The sequence below is a fragment of the Lacerta agilis genome, chromosome 3 (genome assembly GCF_009819535.1).
Source record: "Lacerta agilis isolate rLacAgi1 chromosome 3, rLacAgi1.pri, whole genome shotgun sequence".
NCBI classification, from domain to species: domain Eukaryota; kingdom Metazoa; phylum Chordata; class Lepidosauria; order Squamata; family Lacertidae; genus Lacerta; species Lacerta agilis.
In genome coordinates, this window is record NC_046314.1 from 15,815,243 (window position 1) to 15,830,828 (window position 15,586).

Here is a 15,586-nt window from a genome sequence, read left to right on the forward strand (position 1 = left end):
AACAGCTGGTTCATATGAAGTAACAGTTATCCCTGAGCCACAAAAACATCAAAAGGCTTAGGAGACTGGATTTTAAGTTGACAGATTGTACAAAGCCCCTAACACATTCAAGTTCCCATGCAGCTAGTCTCAGTGCTTCACCACAACCTATTTTTGAAGTGTCATCACAGCCTTTAGCAACATGTTCAGCCATCACCATCCTCTCACATCACCCAGCAGAAACATTGCCATTGTCAATTACCCAACAAAAACAGCAGCCCTCCATATGCTGTTGGAATACAACTCCCATCACCAATGCTGATTTGTTTGGTTATTTATTTCATAAAATGTATACACATGACTGAATTTTACTTTTTTTACAAAGCGGTTTACAAAAAGCTTTCATTTAGCTGTGACAGCCAATACCCATGTGGTCAAGTAAAGGTACCCCAGAACATTAGGTCGTTGTGGACGGCTCTGGGGTTGCGCCGCTCATCTCGCTCTATAGGCCGAGGGAGCTGGCGTTTGTCCGTGGACAACTTCCGGGTCATGTAGCCAGCATGACTAAGCTGCTTCTGGTGAACCAGAGCAGCGCACGGAAACGCTGTTTACCTTCCCGCCGGAGCGGTAGTTGTACTTGACGTGCTTTCGAACTGCTAGGTTGGCAGGACCTATATGGTCAGAGCTGCACTTTATTCCAGATATGGCTACACCATGGATTTATACAAAAGCATTATACTGGCAGTTTTGTCCCATTCCTTTCTTAATCCCCAGCATAAAATGTGTGCTTTAGGTCAGCTTGGAGCTTCTGGCAATCTGTTTGGATTCTTAGCATCCTGAATAATTGGTTGCTTTCTGGAAACTGGGCCACACTGCTGCTCTCTTGCTTCCAGATTATTTGTGACTAAATTAAATGCCGTAACATTACTCGGAGGACAGATGAGCTTTCATGATTTAGGAATTCTTCCATCAATCAGTCTTAAACACAGCTAAATTTTATAATACTCGGCTGACAACCCATCCAGATCTGGTGACCTGCTTGCCCTCATTTCTTCTCAGAATCTGTTAAGCATATCATGTTGTCAATTTGAGACTTTTAAGATATACATTCCTCTTCAAAACTGGTTTTTAAACTAAAATTCATTTTTAAAGGTAGTGCAAAACTTTTGTGGGGATAAGGCAGAGTACACCAGATTATAAATTTTATCAAGGTTAAAAGTGAGATATTAAGATCAGCTTTCCTTAATGCAAATTTTTTTTTTATAGCATCAAGATGCTATCTTTTTTTCAGGAATGAAAATTTTAGACGGGTGAAATATTCATAAAATGTATTGTTTTATGAAGCCCACAAGAATAGCATTTGTTAAGAAATCTGCAAAATTTGACAAAGAAACAGATGGCTAAGGCAACTTAACTAGAAATTAGGCAAAACATTAAGTTTTTCTGTGTTCAAAAAGGTGTCTAATCCAGAAGTCGCCAAGCCAACCTCTCTGGACATTTTGAATTTTTAGAGTGCTGGGGGCATCAATCAAATTTATCTGCTCTTTGTGGGGAGGGGCATGTTTCACAGTGCAACACAAAATTACAGAGGCAGCCACCCCTGACCACCATATGCTTATCATGTCCTGCTGGTCCCAATTGTGTTTAAAATCAGTATTGTGGCATCTCCACAACACAGATGGTGCTGTCTGATAGCAACAGGGAACACTCCTTAGTGCCAGGAAAAATATACAAGGTGTTCACACCACAATCGCTCTCAAACTTTTATTTTGTAAAATACAGCAAAAATAATAGTACCATGGCTGTCATTCCATTTCTATTCTAACAAAAAGTGACTGCAATGCGGAGGAGCCACTTGTACAAGAGATGGCCTGTATATTGCAGCATTTCCATCACTAAAATGATTTTTGATGCTCCCAAGTATAAACTCCAGTTTTGATGTTGAGCACTGCAAGCTGCAATAAGAACAAAAGGCCCAAGTCCACAAATGTATCTTACGGACATAATTAAAGGTGCGAGTCTCATTGATTTCAGCAGGGCATGAGCACATGTTGAACTGAGTTGTTAAATCCCTACAAATGTTACATAAAGCAAGCTGATAAAGAGCAATGTACATGATTAAGGCACTCATTCTTCATCCTCATCTTCATCACCTCTATGACGGAAAGTCAGTTTGTTCTGTCCCCTCTCGGGGTCTTGCATTCGAAGGATTCGAATGAGACGACTCGTGGGCAAGGTGCTAAATACAAAACATAAGGGCAAGTTAATAGCAGTGCACTCAAGCATGATTCTTTCACTTGTATCATGGAAATTCTTAGTTTTGCATATGCCATTTAATGAAGGAAATTTTACGTCAGAAGACAATCTGTGAGAGATGCTTTAGATACAGGAAGCGCTTGGTAATTTGCTGTTCCTATATATGGGTGGCATTTGAAAATGCAACAAACTCTAACAGGCAGGCCAAACAAGTAGATCGTGACCTACCAGTAGATCACTGGCTCCCCCAAAGCTCAACAAGCTTGGCCCCCCTAAAAAAAGCTCAACAACTTTGACCTGAACCCCCAGTCTTTAACTCCGTGAGTAGATTGCAGTCTCCTGGGAGGTGGCCACCCCTGAAGAGCCAGCCAATTTTGTAACCCAAAAAGGGATTGCCAGCCCCATGGAATGGAGAGTTCATAACAGCGGGAGAGCAGACAGAGGCAGCTCAGCTGAGCATATGCTGATTGCAATATGATGTCATACTCTGAAGCAGAAATTTGCTCTGGTTAGTGCCCTTGATGGAACTTGTTTCAGAGGAATTTATCCAGTGGGTCTTAAGTGGTCCACCCCACTTCACCATCCACCATTAGGGAGAAATGTTTCTGTTCCGGAGAGTTTAGCACCTACACTGGTTTACTGCGGAAGCCTTAGATATCCCAATTAGGTGATTTCCTGTGATCTAGCAATCAGGCTGGATTATAGTTTTTTGCTCCCTCCCAGACTTAATGGTGGGGAGGAAAGGATCCTCATTAATTCCTGAGGCCTCTGATGCAATGGCCTTGTTTGGGAGAAGAAATTCAGAAACTGGGGCTTGAGTACTAGCTAGCTTCTGATGAGCACCCTGGAAACCCAGAGAACCTCTTTACTACTGCTGCTAAGCAAGATATATTTTGGAAGCAGAAGGGAGGAAGAGGAGAGTTTGGTTTCCTGTTTAGGGGAAAGAGTCCAGACTAGCTCCAAACAGGAGAAGTTGCAGCCTGGTGTCAACAGCTCAACCAACAGATAATCTGCCATATTCTCTGAACTCTCATAGCTTCTGGATATTTCTCTTTAAAACTTACACAGCTGATGGAAGCTTCAGAGAAAGGAGCATGTTGCAATTCACTACCACTTTTATTTACATATGCATCTGATTTTACGCCTCACTTTTCTATAGTCTGTCTTTTGGCTTCCTTATATTTTCTGATTAAAGCTATTTCCATCATAGAAGTATCTAAAGTATCAATGTAGCTGTTTTCTATATTTTCATTTAAGTTTTAGTATTCCTGTTGACAACACAGCTCATTCAATAAGCCTTTGAGATGCAAATTTAAATGAACAAGAAATGTGTATTTGACTTTGTTGAAGTAGCAAGGCAGAAAAATGGGTCGGGATGGGGAGGAGGGTAGACTTATTAAAAATCCAAACAGTAAATATAAAAATGACTGCCGCCAACATTCTAAAAACTCAAGAACCTTAATGGATACAGAGTATGAAAAGCAGATCACCTCATATTCTGTGGGGTGAGCAAAACAAACTGCCGGTAACGTTGAGAATCTGCCATCTTAAGCATCATATCCATTGCAATTCGCCTGTTAACCATGTCCTAAAAACAAAAATTGCAATGTATCAATATATTTTAATATGTAAACTTTATTCAATTTTAGTAATACAATGTTGCATCTTAAACCAGGGTCCAGACAGTAAAATCATGATGGTTTTGAAAAAAATTCCAATATCACCCATTTCACAGATAAATTAATTTAAAGTGTTGGGCATCTTGGTTCAAAGATCCACTCAGCCATGAAGCAAACTAGATTGCCTTGGACACGTCAGTCACAACTTAATCCATCCCCAGTGTTTATGTGAGACTAATATGCAATAATGAAGAAACCTGCCGTCCTTAAAATAGCTTTCTTCTTGGAATTCCTCCCCATTTCAAATTGCATCAGGGCTATACAGTATTTTCCTCTGATAAATTTCTCAAAGACAGCAACATGAACATTTCATGCTTTTATTTTTCAATTTATGCTTAAAACGTTCGGTTTAAGGATTCTTTTTTTGCAAAAGGAATTAGATAAAAGATACTGAACTATTAAGGGAATATTATACACCTAAAGTCACAAGAAAAAGAAACGCAATATATTCTCTTTCATGTTCCTAATAAAAAACTGATAACTGATTAACAGCTATGGAGATCTGTCTAATGAGTATCTGAATAAGTAAACTCAGCCAACTGTACCATAAAGACATCAAATTCATCCAAGCATCTGAATGGAGATTCAGCAATAGACCACAGAGAAAGGATGAAACAAACTGTTGAAAAGGAACGTTCACCTCCAGATAAAGATTTCATGTCATCTAAAGCAGCCTTGTTTCCCTCCCCAGGCTGGACCTTCAAATAAATAGAGAAAAGTGTAACTGAAAAAGAAAGTTAACTAAAGAAAAAAAAGAGTTCCCTAATATTAGTGCATATTAACAGTGTTCTCGAAATGACTGGTACGAGTTTGGCCAAACTGCAGGAGGCAGTGGAGGATAGGGGTGCCTGGCGTGCTCTGGTCCATGGGGTCACGAAGAGTCGGACACGAATGAACGACAACAACAATATTAGTGTATACTTACACAAAGTAAAAAAACAAAGCAATACACTTTACCATGAAGGTTCTATTTGTGAAAAGGATGGCATTCTGCAATGGGTGACTTCCATCCGTTTTTGGAATCGGAACTTCTAGAAGCTTCTTCTAAAAAGGAAGTCAGCATGCTGGCTGGATGCTGACTACTGGGGAAAGTTGTGTCAGCTGGGAACTCATGAGCAAAGGGTTGAAGAGCCAGTTAACTGAGTTATCAAGAGCTTTCTAATAAGTACACTATGCAAATCTAGCAGGGCTTTAAGCTCCAACCCTGTTTTATGGAAAGAATAAATTCATCTGTTGAGGTATTGGACTCTTTCACAAGAGTGAGAGAAGGCTAAAGTCTGCAAGTACACCAAGAACACAGAGATTTTTCCTACTTTTTACCGTTCTTGGTGGATGCTTCCAGTCACATCCTTCTTCATCACCCATTTTTTCTGGACAGGAACTCTCAGGGGTTTATCTCTTCCTGTCAATACTTAGCAGCAATATGAAGAAGAAAACTTGACAGGAGATTTATGTTAGAGAGGTCTGCATCAATGTTTAGTGACTAGGGCTTGACAACACCTGGTTTTCAACTTTGTGATACATTACCAACCAAACAGTGAGATATACTAAATATATAAAAAATTAGATCTTCCTCTCTACAGCAAGTGTGAGAATCTCCAGATGTTGCTACAACTCTCATAATCCCTGGCTATTGGCCATGCTTACTGGGGATAATGAGTTATAGTTCAGCAACATCTGGAGGGCCAAAGATTCCCCATGCCTGCTGTAAGGCATCAGAAAATTACCTTAACTTACACAGAAAACATTTCCAGAAAAAGTGAATCACTGATCACAACCTATCTCACGGAAGCCTCCCCCACTGTGAAAAAACAACAAATAGCCAGCAATACCAAATCAATCTGAAGCAAGATGTTCATTTAAAGAATTTGCGTAAACAAAGTATTCAGACCTAATTTCAGCATAGCTCAAAACGAAAACACTCTTCATGAAACAAACATGCAGGAGTTGCAGTAACTACACAAGCTAGTAATAGGCCAATACTGTTACAAGTCCACAAAAATAAACAAGTTTTCATTGACAATGCTTCATAAATTGCATCCAAACTTGTAGCACTGGGCAACCACATAAAAATGATGCTGTGGTAAAGATTAAACAACAATGAAATGCAAACATGCTAAGAAAGTGAAATACATGCCATTTTCTGCCTCTCTTCTGTAAAATTAATTCAGTATAGCCAGTCTTTCTCAGAATTATGAGGACACCTTGAGGTTATAACTGTCACAACTATTTTCCCTGTCAAGTGACACCACTGTATTTATCTATAAATATACCATGATCAATGCAAGCTAGATTCAGCTGAAGAATGGTCTGCATTAAATCATTAGGTTAAAAAATGTTAATGAAGATAAAATAATGCACAAGCCACTGCCTTTAAAATATGTTTAAGCTTGGCAGAAGAGTGGCAGCAGAGAAGCTTATTTTAGCCTTGCTGATTTTGATTGGACTAAGCTAACCAATATGAAACACTTAAAATATAAATAGTATATGCACTGTAATATACCATCTATACATCTGAGAAATGTGCCTGAAAAGAACGAACATTTTTCCTCCCCATAATACTTCTGAGGGGGAAGTATGCTACAGTGCCCAAGATAGCTTTACAAGGAATTTTCATTAGCTTTGTGTGGAACCAGAGATATATGCATGTTAAACTATATAGAGCAGGAATAGGCAAACATCGGCCCTCCAGATGTTTGGGAGTACAATTCCCATCATCCCTGACCACTGGTCCTGTTAGCTAGGGATGATGGGAATTGTAGTCCCAAACATCTGGAGGGCCAGTGTTTGCCTATGCCTGATATAGAGTGTCTTGTTTGTAGGGCTGAGACAGCACAGGAAATTCTGCAATTGTGGAAATGTTTCTGGAAAGTCCTCAACAGTTGAGTGTATTTGGCAGCGGGGCAAGGAGGCCGAGTTCCCAAGTAAAATAACTCAAACAGTAACAGATATGTAGATAGAAAGTCAGCTTGGATATAGAGGCTATCCACTGTATGTGCAGAATGTCACATGTCATGACCAGGGCTTTTTTTTCCATCTAGAACCCAGTTCCGGCACCTCTCAGGTAGGCACCATTGCCATTGTAAGAGAACAAGGGAGGAGCTCATGGTGAGTTCCAGCACTTCTTTTTCTAGAAAATAGCACTGTATAGGACTATATTGTTAGATAACTGCTGAGAAATTTTCTGTTGAGTGATTTGAGCAAACTCAAATATAAAAACAAAATAAAATAAAAAATTCCTTCCAGTAGCACCTTAGAGACCAACTAAGTTTGTTCTTGGTATGAGCTTTCGTGAAGTGTGCATGCAGATGAAACCTCATACCAATAACAAACTTAGTTGGTCTCTAAGGTGCTACTGGAATGAATTTTTTATTTCATTTTGTTTTGACTATGGCAGACCAACACGGCTACCTACCAGTAACTCAAATATAAAAGTAGGGAAATGGACAAAAGATGACATATGGAGTCCTGTTGTAAATGGATGAGGGCAAATATATAGAAAATGTTTTACCTTTGGACACAGAATTTTGTGAATTAAGGGCTCCAATGCAAATAGGTCTGTGATTCTTCTAAATTTCTGGCTTTTGGGTTACATAATTATTAAGTCACTTCCCCTACTCTTCCCCGCTTTTAGGTTTTCTCCCTTTTAAGATCTGTGATCAAAGAACTGTGTTGTTTTAAACAGTATTTTGTAAAAACTGGGATTAAAGGGTCAACCCTCCTCCCCTAAACCAAGAAAGTGGTTTCGAAATATTGGCTGGTAAGTAACTTGTATGAGCCGCTGATGAGATAAGCCTTTGACCAACTATCAAATAGCACACAGCAATTAATAAGGAAATGCAAAATGACTTACAGTAATTGAAAGCTTTTCATTCTTGTGGTCAAACTCAATTTTTCCAGAGTACGATCGCTGACTTAACAAACTGTTGAAGTAGTATTTGCATCGCACTGTAAGGAACCTTTAAATTGAAGAAATGAAAAAATATACATGAGAGAGAGAGAGAGAGAGAGAGAGAGAGAGAGAGAGAGAGAGAGAGAGAGAGAGGTATATACCCAGGCATGCTCCTGAATCCAGCATTGTCACTAAAAGCCCAGGTATAAACTGCTTTCTTCCAGCTCTGGCTGGCTTACCAAGTTGCAACCATTCCTGAACAACAGGTGATGTTCAAGTACCAAGAGGAAAGCTGTAATTTGGAATTCTAGTTTTGCTACTCTGGTTCTTTTCAACATCTACGAACACTGTTTCTCCCCACCCCCAACCCCACCCCCGCAGCATGTCAGTAAATGTTTAACATCACACCAACCTTCTAAACTTCAGGTATCTTTCATATCTCTCAACCATCACCTCGTCCAACAGTTTAATAAATTTATTCAAATTCTTGACTTCACTCTCTGCAGTCTGATATTTTTCTTTTGCTTCCTGAAGCTCTCTGCAGGTCAATAAAAGGTTTCCAAAATAAGGATAAATTAGTTGAAGACTGTGGCTTGAATGCTAAGTTAAATTAACAAAATTCACAACAAGAAAATCTCTGACCTCTTTCTTCCCCATGCGGCAGGCACCTATGTCCCACCAATCTTTTCTAGGGGAGGCCGTGAGGGTCTCTTCTGACCAATGTGGCATGGGATGCAAGGGGCCTGCTAGAAAGGGGGAACCTGCCTCAAATTGGGCAGAGGAATGCCCAGTTTCTCTCATAATGGTGGAATCTGTGCACACCAATAACATTGATTGTTGGTAGATTCACAACAGAAAAAAGAAGAAAAGAGTCATCAGAAAAAGTGCTATTACTGTCAGAAAATTGGTTAGGCATTTGCTTGCATGGCTCTAAAATGGGATTAGGTCTTACGGAAAGAGCAGGAAGTATATCCCACCTCAAAAAGAACAGCCAAAGGAACCATTACATTTACCTGATTATTTCTTCTCTATCTCCAGTACGTTTTCTTTCTGAATTGATCTTTTCTCTTAAGCGGTTTATTTCTGTATCAAGACTCTTATATGTTCTATTTACTTCTATTCGCTCGGGATGGATTTCTGAAGCCTTTGCAATTATTTCCTAAAGTGTTAAAATGCAACAGCAACAACAAAAAGAGATTTAAACTCTGTGTATTTTGCTTAGAAGCAGGGTTAATAAAATCCCCCTCCATTTTAATCTGACAAGCAAATGGGGCTTTTTTCCTTCGTCTTCTTTTTTTTTTAAAAAAATGTGTAGATCTCTCAAGTGTAATAGGCAATGATACCCAACATTTTACATAATGTTTTACAGTGTTCAAAATGCTTTGCATGCTTTGTATCAGCAATCAATGTGACTTTGTAGAGAATATCCCAAAATCATCCCCAAAGGATGGGGAACCTTCCCTTCCTTGTGGGACACATTAGCTTTCAGAAAACAACAAACCTGGCCTCCCCCCCCTCAAAAAAGCCCAACAACTTTAGCATCCCCCCTCAAAAAAAGCCCAACAACTATGACTTCTCCCCCTAAAAAAACCTCAACTCTGGCCTCTCCCCCCTCTAATGACAATAGGAAATCACTGCCAGTTTGTTTTTTTTTAATACTGGAAGTAGATTGCACTGTCTTGGGAGTTGGATGTGCCTGGTGTATAAGGTATTATATGTCACCACTGTGACCAGAATCTTATTCTCTCTCTCTCTCCCTTTCTGACACAGCAATCAAGCTAATCTCCCACTCCCCACCCCCGATTCTGTTGTCACCAGTGCAGGCTGAAGAAAGCCCTCAAAAAGTCGTTAGCCCCAGAGACTGCAGTGAAGAAAAGGACAGGGCTGTTTCAACCCAAAGGCTTCAGAGCCTCTGTGACAGCAATAATCAGCAGACCAATACTCTATTTCATAGCACACCTAACTGAAAAACAACTAGCTCCCGCAGTCAGTAACTCCATACCGCCAATGCAAAACACTGCCTAGCAACTGACTGACCACATCTCTGCTTGCATCAGTGGGGATGAAGGCCAATGCTGAAGCACTCAGGGAGCCACAAACCTGACATTTGAAAGGGGAAATGCATGCAGGAAACGTATTCTGCAAAACACATCCTGTGTGCCACGTCTCATTAGCTTATTCTAATGAAAATTAGCTCCACAGAAATATAGAGTAAATGAAAGGGTGCATCCTCAAACATTTTCAACATTTATTTCACTAGCAAAAAACAAGGAAAGGTTTAAATCAGATTAAACTAAATACACACCATTAATTCTTTCTCTCTGGTTGCTAGATTATTTTTATGTGTTTCTATAGTTCCTAAATGGGATTTTTCTTTTTCCTCATAATGCCGCAAATGGCTTTTACTTTGTTCCAGTTCTTCATCCACCTCATGCAGTCCATCCTGTTAACAAATCAACATGAAATGTAAACTAGTTTTAGTAAGATGAAAGTGGCGTACAAAGTGTTAATTTATCAACTTCAGTTTAAGACACTAAAACAGCATACTTGTTACCTAAACTGGATAACATATAAACAAAAATATATTATCGTACTTATCTTGTAGCTAATTATAATTGTAAGATTATTATTATCAGTTAAGAACAATTGTTTTCAGTATCATACATAAAGTCAAAATAAGTAAGATGATACCAGTTTGGTATCAACTCAGTTTAGTGTGTAGCAAGCTTTTAAATTACACAAGTCAGAAAGAAAATGTTATATGCGGTGCATTTCATGGTGTTAAAGCAGTAAAATGCTTAGATTTGATAAGAAATGTATTTCACATATTTTGACTTTGTGAGGTATTTTTACAGCTTCACAACTTCTAGAAATGCCATCTCTTTAATCTCAATTAAAGAAAAAATGTAGCAATGTTTTTTGATTCACTTTTTGTTAGAATTCCTTGAGTCTGATGCCATGCAATTGTCACACGTTGTATCCAACAGTGTTACTCAGCTGATGGTAATTGTGTACCTGATATGGAATGAGGAAAGAAGCAATTTTCACCGACACCCCCTCTCTCTGTAGTCCCCTGTGCTGCCCCCCCCCATCTCAACCCAATGGAGATTTAGAGGGGTTGCACAGCAGTGGGGGAGGGAGGGGAGGAAATGCTGGAAATTGCTTCCTTTCCCACTCTGTTGAAGGAACCCTTACTATTGGGCTGAGCAACACCACTTGATGTAACCCAGTGTCTGCAGATTCTCCACAGGATTTTTAAAATGAATATATTAGTGTGTGTTTTTACCCGGACTGGGCCAGCTTCTTCTTCTACTTGATGGATTTTGTTTCTAATCGCTTCAAATTTTTGTTCTGCCTCTTTTAGAATACATTTCGCATCTTCCATTTTCTTTTTCTGCTGATGCATGCGCTCCTCCACAGTTTCCATCTTCCTCTTGTTATCTTGAGCTTCTTCTTCCTGTTAGAAATATTTCCAGGTTACGGTTAAGCTAATTTCAATTACTAATAATTAAACTGGGTCCCAATCCATTTAATTTATTTATTTAAGGAGACTTAGAAATCATTTTGTATTTTACAACATTAAAAGCAAAACCCTGAGAGTAAGATTATTAAGCAGCGAAACAGTATAAGAACACATAACAAGAAATTTGAGCTATTTAGGCAGTAGTACAAACAGAGGTCATAGAATGCCTGTGTGAACTAATGTTTTTAGCATGTGACCGGGGGGGGGGGAGTTATTGATGCATGGCAGATGTATGAGGGGAGACTATTTCACATGATATTTGCCATCACTGTAGAGGGTCTCTCCCAGGTGGCTGCAAGATGCATTTCTGATGGCTGTGAGAACCTCACCCGGCAATGTTGGTAAGTAGACATTTGCATATGAGGAGGAGGAGCTCTCTCAGGTAAGCTGGTCCTAAATTGCTTTACAGTTTAACAACAAAACCTCAAATCTTGACACTGCGTTCTGCCTTAGTTGTAGCTTCTGAACCACCATAATAATGGAGCACTCTGCGGTAATCCAGTCTAAGGGTTACTAATGCACAGTTCCCTGTGACCAAGCTACCCCTGTCCAGGAATGATCATAGCTAGGAAACCAACAGAAGTTGGAGAAAGACACCCCTAATCACTACAGCTACCTGAGCCTCCAGTGACAACAATGGACACAGGAGCACCTTCTGACAAGCATCTGTTCCTTCGTGGGGAGGGCAATCCAATGCAGGAAAGGCTGTTCACCAGTTCCCCAGATCTAAGAATCTCTTACCTATAGGGGCTCTGCCTTACTAGGATTTAGCTTCAGTTTATTGGCCCTCATCCAGCCACGCTGGTCCAAGATCATAATTGATTTAGATGTTATAGAGAAGCAGAAATGGGCAGCATCAGCATACCGATGACACCATGCCCCAAATGGAAGAGGGAGGAGATGGGTCCCTGTTAAGAAACTTGTAACGGAGACCCCTGTTCAATCAGTGAGGAGTTCCTCAAAAGAAAAAGCTCATTCCTTCCCCTGCCCATGTGTCTGCACTGGGTCAGAAATGGGAGCTGTAACTATGCATAGGAGGATTATACTACAAGAGTCTTAAACACTAGTAGGTTTATTGTGGCATAAGCTTGTGCTACAACAAAGCTGTTAGTCTTTAAGCTACCTCTTTTGTTGAATTATAAAAACTTTAAATTAACCCATTTCTTGCTCATCTTAAAAAAAAGAAATAACTTGGATCCTTAGAATTCTTATTGATCAGTATAACAAAAAATGCTCTCTGCCACTAGCACAAACACCTCTATGATATATAAATAAGTACTTAGAAAGGTAGAAAGTGAGCAATTCTTACTAATGTAGAGATGATGACTGACTGCTGTTCCTCTACGTTCTCAAGATCCATAATATCTAGCTTTATTTGTTTCACTTTTATCTGCAATGACAATAAAAATAAATGGTATGGGAGGAAATCACACTGGATTTAATACAGACATTTAAGCTGCAACCCAATATACCCTTACTCCAGAGCTTGCCATCCCAGGACCCACAAAGCCCATTAATAGTACCCCCTGGCATAAGCCCCCAATTCTGAGCTTTCATTGTTTTTAAAAATGTTAAGTCTCTAGTCCCTCCAAGAAAAAGTTATGAAGCAAAATGTGCAGGTAACCTCTAGGAGGCATTATACTGGCTCTGCACCACACAGCAGTTCCAGCAGTTGGAAGGGCCCACCAGCTTCTACTTTAACTAGCTGAAATCCAATCCGATTTCACTCGCTCCCCCCAAACACGAGCAGTAAAGCAATTTAAAAACTACAAAATATTTAAGAGGCATAGGTAACTCATGCCACAGGTGAGCACTTGTAAAATTTTGTAGAGTACCCAGTGGATGTTTGCTGAACCCAAGGGTTCTTTTGAATCCTGAAGACACTGCCCTAAATACGGTTTAAAACCCCATTGCCAATTAAAATTTACAAAAGCGTTTGTTTTCCCTATACTGGTGTGCCACACAATGCTAGGTATTTCGCAACAGCAGCACACTTTAATGCTTTTGAAACAACGAATGCCATGAAATTAGGAAAAACAAGGATTACAGTACTCCTATTCTAAAAAGCTCCTGCATGTCAACATCAAACACTAACAACAATTAAGAATAATCATCCAATATGGGAGCTTCTTCCTACGTATCTCTTACTTTTAATTGTTCTTGGTCCCAACGATGAGTTTTAAGGTAATGTTCATTTTCTCTTACAGAATTCTCAGCAGAACGTATACGTTGTTGAAATACTGACAGATGGGTTTTTTTGTTTCCAACTTCTTTCTCCAAGTGACTTAAAGAAACAAAGTATTGTTAAAAAATGTAAACAGAAATTCTAAAACAGCAGAGCACAATAATTCTTTTTTTTAGACCTTTATTTAAATTCAGACTTTACATTTTCAAAAAATTACCGGTACATAAAAAGTTACATATACAAAACATACATCACATTTACCTTCCCTCCCTCCCCCCCCCCACTATTGCTTCTCAGCCTTCCCATTAAAGCATTATATCAATCCTTATTCTATCTGCATGCCCTTATATCTTTTTATTTTTTTCTTTATCCCAATTATTTGAGCCTTTACCATTCTGCCAAGAGATCGGCTTTCTCGACATAGAATTTAATATAATCCTTAAATAACTTCCAATTTCTCTCTCCATTTCACTTATCCCTTTTAATTCCTCATATTTGGATGCCAAATTATAATATGTCAACATTTTTAAGTGCCAATCCTCTTTATCTAGTACTCTTTGTGATTTCCCATTTTTTGCTATTAATAACCTTGCTGAAACTGTAGCATACATAATTATAAGTCTATCTTTTGCATGGATATCCCTGCCCACCATACCTAAGAGGAATGTCTCCACATTTTTCTTAAATGGATATTTGATCATTTTCTTTAGTTCTTTGTATACCATCTCCCAGAATGCTTTGATTTCGTTACAATACCACCACATATGCATGTACGTGCCTATTTCTTTTTTACATTGCCAACATTGGTTATTTATGCTTTTGTACATTTTGGCCAGCTTGACTGGTGTCAGATTGCATCTTTAGATGTTTTCTTTGATATCACAGTTCGGTGTCAGTTGGCTATCCCTCCTCCATAAATTTCCCCAATTTCCCAACATGATTGGTTTTCCCAAATCCCAGCAGAGCACAAGAATTCTGATTTCTTTTGTTCAGAAAGCTGGTAAGTAACTGATGCTCACCTTATGTCTGCCTCCACATCTTTGCTGAGGATGCGGGGCCTTTTATTTTCACAAGAATAATACTGTCTCGGCAACACCTGATCACCATCACCAGTGAAAGCTTCTTTACAATTTTTCGGAAGACTGTTTTGATGCATAATTCTACGAGCTTCCATGTTATTCTAGAGGGGGAAACATGGACAACAAAAACTTTCTCTTCTGAGAATGAAGTATTCAGAGCTGAGTAAAAAGGAGCTTGATGTCTCAACTTTTAAATATACTAATTGATGGTTACCATTAAGCTACTTCCTGTCAGTAACAGAGCAACTGTCCATTAAAATATCCAATAGGCAACTATAACACAGCACTGGAATGCTGTCTTGTCTGCATGCATCTTTAGGGGAAGAGACATATTTCCCTGCAGAATTTCCCCCCTCTCAGAATCATGGTTATTTCTTCCCTGCAGAGAGAGAACAGTGGGGCTACTACATTCTACCTGCCTTAAATAAAATCAGCTGCCAATCTCTCTTGAAACTATAGACAGAAACCAACAAGCTTTTCCCATGCACTGCAAGAGTCTCACATCTTGTTAAAACTCCTCTCTCTCTAACATAAGCAGCAAGTCAATTTGAGAAACACCTGCCATTTAAAATTATTTCTTTGTTACATGTGATATAGAAATAGCATGCAGTGAATGGTCTAAGTGAGTGGTTTTCAACCAGTGTGCTGTGGCACCCTGGGGTGCCTTGAATGATGGTCAGGGGTGCCACAGGCAACACTGGCCTCTGTCCCTTTCCTTCCCTCCCTCCTCTGATGTCCTCTTGTGTCTCGGCTTGCACAACTGTTTGTTGCAGCAGCCCTAGCTACAAACTCCGCAGGTGAATGGTGCCTCTGGGGCTGGTCAGGGGGTACTGGTTGCCAGGAGCTGAGGTGGCCTCGGAGTAAGCAAGCAAGCAGGCCAGGGAGTCCAGCCAGCCAGTCCACCAGCCCTTGCTGTTGGGAATGGACAAAGTCCTAGGTCCCTGTGGGGCAGTGTGAGGAGTCACCTCTCTTTGGGGTAGGGGGGCAGCTCAG

General features: G+C 39.7%; 1 protein-coding gene across 1 annotated transcript in view; it reads right to left on the reverse strand.

Annotated features, from left to right (window-relative positions):
* Window positions 1-1,433: 1,433 nt before the first annotated feature.
* Window positions 1,434-15,586, reverse strand: part of SMC6 (structural maintenance of chromosomes 6) — a 33,108-nt gene continuing 18,955 nt past the window's right edge. Inside the window, exons 16-26 of the mRNA XM_033142904.1 lie at window positions 14,534-14,694; window positions 13,478-13,613; window positions 12,639-12,719; window positions 11,093-11,263; window positions 10,112-10,249; window positions 8,820-8,965; window positions 8,219-8,344; window positions 7,768-7,873; window positions 4,460-4,612; window positions 3,726-3,823; window positions 1,434-2,218 (exon numbers count right to left, since the gene is read on the reverse strand). Of these exons, the coding sequence (XP_032998795.1) occupies window positions 2,107-2,218; window positions 3,726-3,823; window positions 4,460-4,612; window positions 7,768-7,873; window positions 8,219-8,344; window positions 8,820-8,965; window positions 10,112-10,249; window positions 11,093-11,263; window positions 12,639-12,719; window positions 13,478-13,613; window positions 14,534-14,694 (1,428 nt within the window). The 3' untranslated portion in view covers window positions 1,434-2,106. The remainder of the gene's footprint in view (window positions 2,219-3,725; window positions 3,824-4,459; window positions 4,613-7,767; window positions 7,874-8,218; window positions 8,345-8,819; window positions 8,966-10,111; window positions 10,250-11,092; window positions 11,264-12,638; window positions 12,720-13,477; window positions 13,614-14,533; window positions 14,695-15,586) is intronic.